Genomic DNA, 14,753 nt, shown 5'->3' with positions numbered 1-14,753 from the left:
TTTAAAAGGGTGACTTGATTCACCAGTATTTTCGGGTCTAAAAGCCACGGGTGCGGGGAAATTTAAAAGCATGATGCCAAAGAAATATTGAGTTGGGGCGGGGGAGGGAGAGAAATGAAATACTGCGAGCCCTATTATCTCCTACAGTCCGTGAGGCGAACACACCGTGTACAACGCTCCCACTTTGGTGAAATAAAAGAGGCCGCCACACTTTCGGGACTCAAAGCACCTTCCTTGAAGATACTTTTAAGAAGAATATTTTTTCACCTAGCTAAGGAAGTCCTCTTCTACCTCGGAAAGTTTTGCCTCCTATCAACGTGCCACTGAAAAGGCATTTTGCAGGCTGTCTGAGGGGTACAAAGGTTTCACAACCAATGCACCACGCACGACGGTTCCTTATGAGAAAGCAACAGCTTTTGCCCCCTACAAATTAAAACAATAAATCGTGATCTGATAGCAGAGTGTGCCACACGGTATCCTCACGCGTAAATGGCAGAAAGACTAGGCTCCTTCCTAATGCAAGTTAAACTCCAATTAACTTCAAAAATAGTTTTGTCTAGGTGAAGGCTATAGGAAGCGGGGAACCTCACCCTGTGAAAACCTTGAGGCATTCGCAAGTCCTCGGAACGGGGGTGGGGGGAAAAAATAATACGGGATTCTCGACATAGAAAGATAAATCCAAAAAGAACGTGAGCTCTTGGAGAGGAAAAAATACATAGCATCCTCAACCGTAGATAATATTGTAGAGGAAAACAGGTTAAGAGAGGAAAATTACCAAAAGGAGCTACATTTTGCAAAACAGAAAAAAAAACCCCGCATCACCTAGACATTATCATTCTTTAACCTGTTCTACATTTGACGATCCCCAGAATAATTAATACTGACACATTCTTCAGAGGTCGCTCCGTCAGATAAATCAATATCTTTCGGTGGGCATTCGGTATGAGGAGCCAAAATGTATTCAAATCAGACCTTCGCAAATTTCGAATTGGAAAACTATACAAGCACAATCGTAATAGCAAATTATATGTCTACTGACAAATATGCAAGGCATCATCACATTTCTGTCAATCCAGCTAATTCAAGTCGGAACGTACTACATGCAACTTCAAGGGAGTCTGCTGCATTTTGTGAAATCGAGTTAACTCTACAGATCAGCCCTGCTCTTTGACTTCACACTGATTCTAAAAGAGAGCCGAATAAAAAGATTTCCAGGGTAAGAATCCTCTCTCTCAAGGTCCCGACACCCACCCTCCCCCCCCCCCCAAAAAAAAGTAAATGAAGAGAATCTGCTAAAACAATAAATTCGTGGAGCTCGTCTACCAATTACCAAGAAAATGGACTATACACACGTTTCAAGTTGAGGAGCTTCATACATTCTTTATGAACAACTTGACTTCAATTTCAACTCTCGGAGGAAAAAGAACAGGGTGTGGGGGGGGGGGGGGGAGAAAAAAAAAATCTCTCAAAGTATAGATCTGTCACACATAGGATTCAGTGTTCTCAGTGTTTTCTTCTGTCTTTTCCCTGTTGATAACACACAAAGTCTCAGGACCACGGTGAAAACGACTGACTCCCTCCACTATGGGGAGGTTTATCAAAGTGAAATGGAACCTCACTACCACCCCTCCCATCTCCAAATGAAGGGGAAAAAAAGGCTCTGTCAATAACTACTAACTGAAGTATCACAGATGCTCTGCATCCGGTTTAAATCCCGAGCCTCCCCCCACCCCCCAAAAAAGACACTTTTTTCCAAATATATCTCTCTTTCCTAGCAGCAGCAAGGGCAAAACCAAGAGGTCCCTGGATTCAGTGTGAGGGGAAGGAGTGAGGGAGGATGGGGGGGGGGGGGGGGGAGGGAAGAGTGCCGAATGGATATTAAGACTCTTTGCGGCACAAAGAAAATACAGTTTTAAAAGAAAAAGGAAACAATGAAACCGATGGTGATTAAAGAGGAAAAACCTGTTTACCGCGAAGCCACGAAAGGGGGATCATGAAGGAAACGGGAGGTGAGAAAAGTTCACAGATATCTGAGCTCAGAAATAACAAAATCCACAGCGAGGCCCTACAAGTGAACGGGGAGGGGGGGGGGGGAGGAAAGAGGGGGAAAAAAAAAACCCCTCTCCGGCTCCTCCTGCCACACTGTAGCCTATTTGGGGATTTGAAAGAAGCAGGAAACATAAAGGAAACCCCCCCCCCCCACCCCGGCACAAAACTGATCGCTTCACCTGGACCTCTTCCGCAGCCCTAAGGAAATGCCCACCATACGAATCAAAAACGGAATTTCGCCTCCTTCCCCCCCCCCCACACCCCTACCCCCGGAGATCACACTCCATCCCTAAAGTGCAACCGGAGAGGAGGGAGGGAGCAGCACTCGCACACACATCCTAGTCTATCTAGAGGCAGTAAATAGCGATCGTAAACAAGCCCGGCAGGAGGGAAGACCCCAACGGAAGCAAACGACCCCCCGGGTGTAAAAAAGAAGCGACAGCGGCAGGAGAAGAGAGTGAGAGAGTGTGAGAAAGAGAGGAGGCAGAGAGAGAGACGGAGACGGAGACATACACACACGCTCACACACATGTAGATATAGAATAATATTCACCTTGGCCGTGGATTATTGTGGCGGTGGCGGTGGCGGTGGCGGGTGATGGAGATGGTGGTGGTGAGGAGGAGGAGGAGAGGAGTAGTTGTTGTTGATGGGTAACAGTCGCCAGGACTACGGTGACTATGGCGCTTGATTCACAAGGCAACGGTTGCTATAACTCACAAAAGAGAGAGAGAGGGAGAGAGGGAGACGCGCGCGCGCGCGCGCGCGCACACACACACACAGAGGGAGGCGCGCGCGCGCGCACGCACAGGCGCACGCACACGCTCACGCATACGGCCCCGCCGGGGGGGGGGGGGGGGGGGAGGAGGAGGCCGAGAGCGCGAGGCGCCGGAAGGGGCGGATCCGCCCTCCGCCGACCGACGGCCGGGCCCGTGGCCGTTAGAGAGCGGGGGGCGAGGGCGATCTCCAGGGCCTTCTCGGCCCTTCCCGAGGGCGCCTCGGGGAGGAAGCACGGCCGAGTCGGGCCGGGGGCGGGGGGGGGAGGATACGGCCGGGGCCGGAGCGGAGGAAGGTGTTTTCTGGAGCGCCGGCCGGCGGGCCCGCCACGTCACTTCCGGGGCGGCCCGGCCTCGAGGGGCCCGGATGGAGCCTGCCTCTCCGACTGGTGGCGCGGCGGCGCTCCGGCCGCCTCCTCCCTCCTCGGCGAGGAGAGTCGGCGGCCGGAGCCCGCGCTGGATGAAAGCGGCCAGCCGCTTCCGCTTCCCCCACCTCCTCGCTCGCGCCGCCCCTTCCCCCCCCCCCCCTCCCCTCAGCGGCCGCCATTTTAGAGGGGCATAGGGCCGAGCGAGGGGGGGATGGGAGGGGCTTCCTCCCGCCGGCCCGGGGCCAAACGCCGACGGAGAGAGAGAAACGGTACCCGGCTGAGGAGGAGCCGGTGTCTCCCCCCCCGCCCCAACGTGGCCGAGCCCGGGGAGAAGCGAGGCCTAAACCTTCCCTCCTACGCCCGCCCCGGAGTCGCCTTCTCCGGTGGGGGTGTCGGATCGAAGGGCGCCGTCATCCCCGCCGGCCGTTAAAGTGGAATTCGAGCCGGGTCTTCATCCCTAAAACGCCCCGAGGGTCCACCTCGATCGTAGGGTCACGCCCGGTGGCGGTGGAAGGTGCCGTTTATTCAGGGGCTTCCCGAGAAAAGTCGCCACTTGGCGATGTCTCCGATCCCGCGGTGGCTGCTCGCCGCGGTAGTTCCCCACAACCGAACCCGCCCGAGTGCGTGCGTGCACGGGGGGGGGGGGGGGGGGATCGCTTCGAAAACCACCGCACCGATTCGGCCGGGATTAGCCGACGCGATCTCGGGGCGGACAGGGATTCCCGCATCGCCCCCGCCGGCTTTCCGCCGGAGCCGGGCCCGGGAAACTGGGGACCGTGGCGACGTAGACGTCTTTGGAATCGGCGCTCAGAACGGCACACGGCGGGCGCTCGACGGACGCCGTGTCGGCCGTCGTCGCCGTGCGGGCCGCGGGCCTCGCGTCGCTCCCGTCCCCCTCGTCGCCCTAGGCCTCCTCCCGCGACTTCGCAGCTCCGGGAAACCCAAAGTCCCCTCTTTTTCACCGGCTAGCTAGTTGGGCCTTCCCTTCCCGCCCCCGCTCCCGCCGTGCCGTGCCGTACGGGTGGCGGCCGACGGAGGCGCGAGGACCGCGTTCGGTTCGACGGAGTTTTGAATCCGGGCCGCGGGGGAGCTCCCGGACTCGCCTCCCCCCTCCCCGACCCCGCGGGCGCCGCCCGCCTTCACGGGCGGGAGGATCGGCCCCCGGGCCCCCGGCCCGGTGGAGAGAGTCGGGGGCCGCTCGGCCGCCGCGTGACCTTGGGCGAGCCGCTTCCCTGCGCCCCGCCTACGGGACGGGAGTTCGCCTCCCGTTGTCCCTCCCGTTTAGAACGCGAGCCCCACGCGGGACCCGATTCTCGTATCCGCCCCGGCGGTCGGCGCGTGGTGAGCGCTCGACGGATACCACGGTTATCGGGACCGGACGGCAACGGCCGAGCGTCGCCCTAGTCGCCGGGTTTCTCCTCTGTCCCGCGGCCATCCTCTCGGTCGCACCTCCCCCGCTGCCGGGAATCGTCCGATCGTATCCGTTGAGCCCGAGCTTGTTGCGGGCCGGGAATGGGTCTCCCGACTCCGTCGTGTCGTACCCTCCCGACTGCCCGGTACGGCGCTCGGTGGATACGATCGATCGATCGCTCGCCGCGCGCGGGTCACGGCGCTCACCGCCCGGGAGGGTACGATATCAGAGTGTCGGTAGAGACGTCCCCTGCCCGCGAGGAGTTTCCGGTCCTCCGATTTCGTATCCGACGGACCGCGGTTCGCCCCGTCTTCGAAGTCCTCAGATCGCACCTCCCGCGAAACCTCCCCCAGGTAAATTCCGATCTCCCCGATTCAGATCCCCCGCGGCTCCTGTGTCGGCCGCCCGTGGCGTGGCTCGGTGAGAAGAGCCCGGGCTTGGGGGTCGGGGGTTCCGATCCCGACTCCGCCGCCCGTCTGCCGTGTGACCTCGGACGGGCCGCTCCGCTTCTCTGGGCCTCGGTGACCTCGTCTGTCTACCTCGTATCCACCCCAGCCCTTAGAACGGTGCTTGGCACGGAGTAAGCGCTTAACGCGTACCACGATGGTTGTTCTCTTGGGCGCTCGAGAACTCCTAACCACCCCCCCCGTGGCACGTAGGCACTTGTTTTATAGAGAAGCAGGAGCAAGGGCCCGGGCGTCGGGGGACCTGGGTTCCGATCCCGGCCCCGCCGCTTACCTGCCGTGTGACCTTGGGCGAGTCCCGTATCTCCTCCGTGGCTCGCCTCACCCGAAAATTGAGCCCCAGGAGGGACGGAGACTAGATTGTCTACCCACCCCGGCACTTGATAGAGCACGGAACACTGTAAACGCTTAACGAGTATCGTCACTGCCCCCTCCTCTCCGTAATCTACTTTAGTGTCTGTCTTCCCCCGATAGATGGTGAACTCCTTGAGGGCAGCGATCACGGGTACCGGTTGTATTGTAGTCTCTTGAGTGCCTAGGACAGTGCTGGGCAGGCGTCAGACGCTCGACCGACGCTTGGTCGGCCGAGCGGAGGACGGGTTTAGGGGCGCAGCCCGAGCCCCACACGTCATCAGACCCAGGGCTCGGGCCAAAAATGTTCTCGTCCCTGGCTTCGACTGTCAGAAATTAGAGAAACTACCTTTTGGCCTCCACCCGGTTAGCCTCAGCCGTGACTGAACCTGAGGGGCCTGCGCTCCCGTGGCAAATTCTGGCAGTCGTGATAAAAACGATCAAGCTTACTGATGTATCGAGCACTCGCTCCGAGCGAAGCACTGGGACGAGTGCCGGGAGAGCACGGTGGCGTTAATAAGGTGTGATCACTGCCCTCGAGAAGCTTACGGTCTCCCGGGGAAGAGAGACGCTAAAACGCGTAGCGGGCGGGGTAAGCGGTAGAGCGATGACGGCACTCGGCGAGCGCTTGCGACGTCTCGAGCGCCGTTCTAAGCACTGGGGTAGAGACGAGCTAACCGGGCGGGACGTAGTCCCCGTCCCACGTGGGGCTCGCGGTCCCGATCCCCCTTCTGCGGGTGAGGCGACGGAGGCCCGGGGACACGCGGCAGATGAGCGGCAGAGCCGGGTTTAGATCCCGGGTCCTCCTGACTCCCAGGCCCGGGGCCCTATCTCCGAGGCCCTGCGTACATAAAGACGTCCGGACGTATGTACGGGTAAACGTAGCGCTGCTTCCGCTTTCTCTCCAATTCTCTCTCCTTGCCTCCCTTCGATTTGGCTTCTACCCACTTCACCCCGTCAGAACCGCCCTCTCGGAGGTCACCAATCTTCTCGCCGGGTCAGATGGCCTCCACTCCATCCTAACCCAGCTTCCCCTTTTCCCTCTGCTCCCTCTGCTCCGCCTTCACCTTCCCTCAGCTACGCCCCCTTTCCTTCTGCTCCTCCCCCTCCCCCCCTCCCCTCGGCACTGCGCTCATTTGTTTAGATTTTTATTACCCTATATATTTCGCTAATGAGGTGCCCATCCCCTTGATTCTATTTACCGTGATTAAGTTGTCTCGTTCCTGTCCGTCCGTCTCCCCCCGATTAGACCGTGAGCCCGTCACTGGGCAGGGCCGGTCTCTATCTGTTGCCGAATTGTCCATTCCAAGCGCTTAGTACAGCGCTCTGCACAGAGTGAGCGCTCAATAAACACTGCTGAATGAATGAACCTCTCCGTCGCCTTCGCCGTCGACCACCCCCTTCTCCCGGAAACCTTGACTTCGTCGACGCTGTCCCCTCCTGGTTCTCCGTCTCTTTCGCGGGCTCCCCCTCCGCCTCCCTCCCCTTAACCGCGGGAGTCCCCCGGGGCTCAGTTCTGGGTCCCCTTCCGCTCTCCATCTGCAGCCGCTCCCTCGGAGCACTCGCCCGCCGCCGTGGCCCCGACGACCGTCTCCGTGCCGACGATTGCCGAATCCACCTCTCCAGCCCTGACCTTTCCGTGCGACCTAGCATCTCCTCCTGCCTTCGGGACGTCGCTTCTCGGATGCCCCGCCGTCACTTCAGACTTAGTATGTCTAAAAACAGACCCCCTCATCTCCCCCCGTCCTCCACCCGACTCTCCCGTCGCCGCAGACGGCACCGTCACCCTCCCCGTTGCACGGGCCGGTGGCTCGGGCGTTCTCCACGACTCGCCTCTCTCATTCAACCCACGTGATCGCCGTCACCAGATCCCGTCGGTTCGACCTTCGCGACATCGCCGAAATCCACCCTCTCCTCTCCGTCCAAACGACTGCCGCTTCATCAACCGAGGCGCTCGTCCCGTCTCGCCTTGTCCGCCGCCTCAGCCTCCTCGCTGACCTTCCTGCCTCCGTACTTCCCACTGCTGCCCGGATCGGGTTTCCACAGGGTCGTTCGGTCTGCGTCTCCCTGCCCCTCCGGACTCTCCGGTGGTTGCCCGTCCGCCTCCGTATCCGACTCCTTACCGTCGTCCTTAAAGCAGTCGATCGCCTTGTCCCCTTCTACCTTACCTCTCTGATTTCCTACTACGACCCGGCCTGCACGTCTGGTTCCTCCAACGCCAACCTCGGTACCTCTGTCTCGTCCGTCTCACCCCCGGCCCACGCCCTGCCCCTGGCCCGGAACTCCCTCCCCCTTCGGATCCGACGGTCGCTCTTTCCCCTTTCCAGACCTTATTAAAAATCCCACCTCCCAGAGGACAAAGTCCTCGTTTCCTCTTCTCCCACTCCTCTTCACTCCCTGCCCTTCCTTCGGCATTTAGATCCGCACCCTTTACTCACCCCACCCTCAGCCGCACAGCCTTTCCGTACGTGCGCACGTGATATATATTAATGTCTGTCTTCTCCTCTAGACCGTAAGCTCGTCGTGGGCAGGGGATGCGTCTACCGGCTCTTATATTCGAGCGCGTAGTACGGGCAATCGCTGGCGTCTGTCGAGCACTTACTACCTGCAGAGCTCCGTACTGTTAAGCGCTTGGGAGAGTACGACGGAATCGGCAGATGCGTTCCCTGCCCACGATGGGCCTCCGGTGCTCTGGGCGCGGTGAGCGCTCAGTAGGTGCAAATGACGAGTGATTGACTGCAGCAGGGGAGTGGTCTAAGTACCCAGGTCCGGGGGTGCCGCGGAAGTGCTGTAGACTCGCGGTGGGGGCGGGGGGGGGGGGGGCGGGACCGTTATACCGCTAGATGCTCGATAAATAAATGACGATCGACTGACCGACAGGCCCCGACCCTGCCCGCTGACTCTGCTCCTGATTCTACGGAAGTCTCAGCCGCTTGTCTGCTGGGTGACCTCGGGCGAGTCGCTTCACTTCTCCGTGCCTCTCAACCTCATCCGTCAAATGGGGATTGAGACCGTGAGCCCCACGTGGGACGGGGACTGCGTCCAACCCCATTTGCTAGCCCAGCGCTTAGTACGGTGACTGGCACGTGGGAAGCGCTTAAATGCCACGACGATGACGATTAAACCTGCTCTCGCGTAAGCTGTTGGCGGACTCTCTCCCTCTTCCCCGCTCCGTCCGGCGGCAGGTTCTGTCGTTCTTCTCTTCCCCGGGTAGTTCCAGGCGATCGGGCCCCAGATCTGCCTGCCCACGGCTCTTCCCCTTCCCAGCTTTGACTCCGGCTCTTTGGCCCTCTCCGTGCTCTGACCTCCCCAGCCAGTCACCACCTGGGTATCACCTATGAGCTCGGAGTCCGTGGCCCACACCACGACCGCTTCCACCCTCTCTCTGTGTAAATATTTTTACGACGACAGGACAGAGCCGACCGTACCCGGAAAGACCCCCGATAGGATCGTTATATTCGATCTAAATGATGATATTAAGAAAATCACAGTCTCTCCTCTTGCAGCGCTGCCATCAGATGCCTCTGGAAGACTGGAGGATATTTTGTTTTCCTTTGCTGTCTCCCGAAACCTTACGTATTGGTCATTTTCTCCATTTTCGGGGGGGTAGGATGCCGGGTTTAATGGTATCCTGACGATAAATTCCTGTGATTTTTTTTTTTCTTTGTACGGCGTGAACAGGATTTTCAACGTGACTGATTAATTCGTGAGCACACTATCCAACGTTTAAGGGTAAAGAGCCGTGCCCTGAGCGCAGTCTGTTCGACGACGACGAAAAAAAGAAATCGTAACGTCTCCTGGAAATGAACTCTTCTCATACAGTAATGAATTAGTTAAATAATACTGGGCTGGTGGGTCTTTCCTTTTACAAGGAAATGAATACACCCTAAGAGTAAACGTTAATAAGAACAAGGAGATTTTGAGAGTTTTAAACCAATATTCGGTATTTCAAATGCCGGTATTTTCATTTTTGTTCCCGAATTGTGCCGTGGCTTTTGGTCTGCTCTTCCTAAATGTGGCCTACTGATTTTTCTCGCCTTTCGTGATGACTGTATAGGGTCTAGAGAAAACTTGCATTCAAGCGCCTGCCTGGGGTATCGTTCGGTTCGTATTTTCACTAGTATATTAAAAACCTGTCAAACTCCTCACCTCTCCTAAGAATCATAATACCCCCAGTAACTTTTTAAACTGCATCTGTCAGTACCCCCTTTCACGACTGAATGTTTTTCAGCGTTACGTACAGTTTGTACCGTTTGGCGTCAGCTACCGGGTTGTAAATAAATGCGGTTACAAATTCTGAAGATTTGCCCGCGTCGTATTTTTTTTCCCGAAAAAACGGTCTTTGTGCATAAAATTTGATAATTCATTTACCGTTCGTATAAAAGTACCTAAATATTTTTTTTTTTTTTTTAAGGAGCTCTTTCTCAACTGGGGATTTCAGCTAAATACATTCTTCGGCAATTTTTCTCCAACTCACTGTCAGAAACTTAATTTAGTGACTCCTTCCACAATAAAGAGAAGTAAGTGGTATGAGAGAATGTAAAACAACATCAACTTAGGATAATTATAAGGAGGTGTTTTTTTCCTTCGGCGCATGCAGAAAATGGGCTTCTTTCTCCTCCCATGGAAGTGGATTAATTATACAGATGAGAGAATTTAATTGACATGAAAAATTACCGTGAACTTTGGACTCGCGATTCATAAAGATCTAAAAAAGAAAGTAACGTGATGAAGAAGTGGAAAGATCTTTTTCAAAGATGATCGCTCAAGTGCACTTGAACTCAGTACCCTAATTTGGCACTGAAATTCCATTTCATTATAAAATAATACATTTAAAAATAAGTTAAAGACAATTTGATTTGCAAGCAGGGATGCCCTATTTGTAGCTGCAGACGTGTGACACAATAATTACAGACTTCTCGTTAAATGCGATATCATTCTTCACCCAGAAGAAATAACCCTTAAAGAAAGAACGCTAATTTGCACCGAAGATTGATGAAAGACAAGTAGCGCTAATGTGAATAATAAGATGATATATAAAACATTAGTCTCCGACAAAGGATCTTCCTCCGGGTTAAACGTATCTGTTTTCGGGATGTAAATGATCCTCTGCGTTTAACCCTTCATGACATCAGACCAGGACCCCGCAAAAACCAAAACCGTCCGCAAATCCCACGCGGTCACATCGCCTCGATCCTTCTCGTCGGGGCCGAGCCGGTGACCCGCCAGGGTTTTAAAGAGCACGGGGGCTGCCCGAGACGCTGTAGGGTGAGAGGAGATTGTCACCTCCCGGGGGCCAACCGCGGAGGAGGTACGGTGGAACGGGACCTTAACGGATGAGTTCAACGAACGGAGATTTGATGAGAGCGGAAGGGAAGAGCCAAGAGAGTAAAGCCGAGGCTGTAACCGGCCAAGGTGGGAATTGACGACGGCACCCGAAACCACGACGGCGGTCAAGGGAGGGACACGGGCCGCGTCCGGCCCGATTCTTCTGTATCTGCCCCGGCGCTTGGTACGGCGTATTGGTTAAGCGCTTACCGTGTGCAGAGCGCTGTTCTAAGCGCTGGGGCCGGTACGGGGCCAGCAGCCTGTCCCACGTGAGGCTCACGGTCTTAATCCCCATTTTACAGATGAGGGAACTGAGGCACAGAGAAGTGAGGCGACTCGCCCGCGGTCACGCAGCTGCCAAGTGGCAGAGCCGGGATTCGACCCCACCATCTGGGACTCCCAAGCCCGGGCCCTCTCCCCTGAGCCGCGCTGCCTCCCGTAACCGCCGTCGCTCTTAATCTAGGGCGTCTCCGCAAGAGTACTGTTCCGGCACCTTAAAGCAGGGCGCGCGGCTCTAATGATAACGCTGGCGTTGGTTAAGCGCTTACTGCGTGCAGAGCACCGTTCTAAGCGCCGAGTAGACACCGGGCCATCAGGTTGGCCCGCGTGAGGCTCCCAGTCTTCATCCCCATTTTACGGATGAGGGAACCGAGGCCCAGAGAAGCGACTCGCCCGCGGTCGCACAGCTGACCAGCGGCAGACCGGGCATTCGAACCCATGACCTCCGACTCCCAAGCCCGGGCTCTCTTCACCGAGCCGCGCCGCCTCTCTAAGCCTAGACCGCCGGAGAAGAATCGAATGAATCTATTCGATCGTATTTACCGAGCGCCTGCTGCGCGCGGAGCACTGTCCTAGGCGCCGGAGAGATGATAATGCGGCCATCAAGCGCGACGTTCCCTGGCCGCATCCAGCTTCCGTGCGGCGCTCCTCTTTAGGAATCAAGCGGGGATATCTCTTGAGGGCTCGCTGGACGGCACCACGGAATTCGTAGACATCTTCCCCGCCCTTGGGCTCAGGGACGGTCACGGGCGTATACGGACGACGCCGACGACGGCATTCGTTGAGCGCTTACTACGCGCCAAGCACTGTTCTAAGCGCCGGGTGCAGGCTACTCGACCTCCGGCCAAGGGCTGGGTACCCGGGGAGGAGTTGAAGACCCGCGGTAAAGGAAAACCGTATGCGGAACCCGAGAGATATTGGCAGATCCCAAGCCACAACAGGTACGTTCGAGCCGCCCCGCCCCCCCCCCCGACAGCTAACCAGCAGTAAATGCGGCAAAAAAAAACCCACCCCAATTCAATCACGTATCAGAACGCTAAAAAGATTAGCGCCGGTCACGGGTTCTGATCCCCGCTCCGCCACCTGTCAGCCGCGCGTGACTTCGGGCGAGCCGCCTAACTTCTCCGTGCCTCAGTGACCGCATCCGTAAAACGGGGATCGAGACCGGGAGCCCCACGTGGGACGACCCGATCGCCTCGGACCGCCCCCTCCCCCCCCCCAGCGCTTAGAACGGTGCCTGGCGCATAGGAAGCGCTTCACAAATGCCGTCGTCGTCATTCGCAAAAAAATTCACTCAGTAGTAGTCGTCGAGCGCTTACCGTGTGCGGGGCACTGTACTGAGCGCCCGGAATGGACAACTGGGCAACGGACAGAGACGATCCCTGCCCAACGACGGGCTCGCGGTCTAACGGACGGGAAGACGACGACAGGGTCACGGTGAATAGAGTCAAGGGGACGGACGCCTCGTTAACAAAACGGATAGGGTGATAGGTAATCTGTACAGATGAGCGCGGTGCTGGGGGGAGGGGCAGGGAGAGGGGGAGGAGCAGAGGGAGAAGGGGGAAGCTCAGTCTGGGAAGGCCTCTTGGAGGAGGTGAGCTCTCAGTAGGAATCATTCGACACCCCCCCCCCCAAATCGACCCTTAAATACACTTGAAGATATTGGTGGGGTGGGGGGAAGAGTAAAAGCACTTGGCTCGTTTCAGCTCGATCCATTAGGTCAGGTGACTGGCTCAGAGTCATCCAAAGCAAGCGAGTAAATCCGCCGGCTGCCCCGACCTCTGCCCCCCCCCCCCCCCCCAATCTAGCTCCGTACACGTAGCGGGTCCTTTTCCGGAAGTCTGCCGTCTCACCCGCCGATCACCTTCGAGGGAAAGCGCCAGCCAATCCTCTGCCCTTCTGAGAACACCAGTCGGGTCCCGAGAGGGTGGGTCAGTCGACCGGACCGGCCGAGACGCTGTACTAAGCGCTTGGGAGAATACGGTGCGACGGTTAACGGGCACGTGCCCCGCCCACGACGAGCTTACGGCCGAGTCCCGGCCAAGGGACTGTTCTGTAATCGGTCGTATTTACTGAGCGCTTTCTAGGCGCGGAGCGCTTGGGTGAGTACAATATGATAATAACGACGGCATCTGTTAAGCGCTCTCTATGCGGGAAGCACCGTTCTAAGCGCTGGGGGGCGGATACGAGGCGATCGGGTCGTCCCGCGTGGGGTTCACGGTCACGATCCCCATTTTCCAGCTGAGGGAACCGAGAAGCGAAGTGACTCGCCCAAAGTCACCCAGCTGACAGGCGGCGGAGCCGGGATTAGAACCCATAACAATAATGATGATGATGGTATCTGTTAATAATAATGTCGGTATCTGTTAAAGCGCTCACTACGTGCAGAGCACTTTTCTGAGCGCTGGGGTAGATACAGGGGAATGAGGTGGTCCCACGTGAGGCTCACAGTCTTAATCCCCTTTTTCCAGATGAGGTCACTGAGGCACCGAGAAGCGAAGTGACTTGCCCAAAGTCACCCAGCTGACAGGCGGCGGGGCCGGGATTAGAACCCATGATAATAATAATAATAATAATAATGATGATGATGATGATGATGGTATTTGTCAAGCGCTTAACTACGTGCAGAGCACCGTTCTAAGCGCCGGGAGGGATAAAAGGCGGTCTCGGGTGGTCCCACCTGGGGCTCGCGGTCTTCGTCCCCGTTTTCCAGACGAGGCGACTGAGGCCCAGAGAGGCGAAGTGACCAGAGTCACACAGCTGACGGGCGGCGGAGCCGGGATTGGAACCCACGACCTCTGACCCCCAGGCCCGGGGCTCCTTCCACTGAACCGCGCTGCCCGAGCGTTGGTAGACAACGCTCCCTGGCCCGCGGTGAGCTGATTCTTTGACCCTCTCGAAGAAGAGCGGAGGACGGGCGCTAGGGAAGAGAATCCGTGGAAGTTAAGCAGGTCTGCAGCCAGAGGTCGTCGTGCAGGTACCTCGCGTAGCTGGACCACCTGGCAGGACGTTCTTTTTGGCCACCGGGATGTCGTCGGGACCGCCCGTCTCCGAGCCTCCGTATTTCTCTCTGCCTCCGTGGTGGAGACGGGGGGAATCCGACCGTCCCGCGTGGGGCTCACGGTCTTCTATCCCCATCTTTACGGGCGAGGTGACTGAGGCACAGAGAAGCGAAGCGACTTGCCCGAGGTCACACAGCAGACGGCCGTAACCGGCCAGGCGATGCAGAGGGGGTATTTAAAAGTCCCGCTTTAACGTCAGAGTCGACGTAGAGAAAGAGCACCAGGAAGGAAGCGGGATTTGCGCGCCGAATCCTTCCCTCTGCCCCCGGAATCACCAAACCTGGACACGCTGGGAAGCGTGAGAGATGTTTTACCGGCTGAACGGCCTCACCTTGCCATTAGAGAAGCAGCGTGGCTCAGTGGGAAGAGCCCGGGCTTGGGAGTCAGAGGTCATGGGTTCGAATCCCGGCCCTGCCGCTCGCCCGCTGTGCGACCTGGGGCAAGTCACTCGACTTCTCCGGGCCTCAGTGACCTCATCTGTAAAATGGGGATTAACGGTGAGCCTCACGTGGGACGACCTGATTACCCTCTATCTCCCCCAGCGCTTAGAACAGCGCTCGGCCCACGGTAAGCGCTTAACGGATACCGGCGTTGTTATCGTTCGCGTAGACCTCTCAAAATTCCATCCTCTAGTAGACGTCCGTGCATCCGGCTCTGCCCGAGTGAA

General features: G+C 57.2%; 1 protein-coding gene and 1 long non-coding RNA gene across 2 annotated transcripts in view; one reads left to right on the top strand and one right to left on the bottom strand.

Annotated features, from left to right (window-relative positions):
• Positions 1 to 2,789, bottom strand: part of LOC114807933 — a 33,535-nt gene extending 30,746 nt beyond the window's left edge. The window contains exon 1 of the long non-coding RNA XR_003755932.1: positions 2,603 to 2,789. This is a non-coding gene — a long non-coding RNA (uncharacterized LOC114807933). The remainder of the gene's footprint in view (positions 1 to 2,602) is intronic.
• A 961-nt stretch (positions 2,790 to 3,750) lies between these two features.
• Positions 3,751 to 9,718, top strand: LOC114807882 (serine/arginine repetitive matrix protein 1-like). The gene is made up of 4 exons (XM_029054662.1): positions 3,751 to 3,783; positions 4,100 to 4,955; positions 6,963 to 7,126; positions 9,099 to 9,718. Exons 1-4 carry the CDS (start codon positions 3,751 to 3,753, stop codon positions 9,114 to 9,116), a joined length of 1,071 nt encoding a protein of 356 aa, XP_028910495.1. The 3' UTR covers positions 9,117 to 9,718.
• The last annotated feature ends 5,035 nt before the right edge of the window (positions 9,719 to 14,753 follow it).

Source organism: Ornithorhynchus anatinus, chromosome X5 (genome assembly GCF_004115215.2).
Source record: "Ornithorhynchus anatinus isolate Pmale09 chromosome X5, mOrnAna1.pri.v4, whole genome shotgun sequence".
NCBI classification, from domain to species: domain Eukaryota; kingdom Metazoa; phylum Chordata; class Mammalia; order Monotremata; family Ornithorhynchidae; genus Ornithorhynchus; species Ornithorhynchus anatinus.
Note: the sequence above shows the minus strand (reverse complement) of the source record. Positions and strands in the feature narration are given on the sequence as shown.

Excerpts from the sequence above, each read along its gene's own strand:
- LOC114807882 (XM_029054662.1), top strand. The coding sequence starts at position 3,751 with ATGTCTCCGATCCCGCGGTGGCTGCTCGCCGCG. Across the intron at positions 3,784-4,099 it reads CGCGGTGGCTGCTCGCCGCG|GCCTCCTCCCGCGACTTCGC; the intron begins GTAGTTCCCCAC and ends TCGTCGCCCTAG. Across the intron at positions 4,956-6,962 it reads TCCCGCGAAACCTCCCCCAG|CCGCTCCCTCGGAGCACTCG; the intron begins GTAAATTCCGAT and ends CTCCATCTGCAG.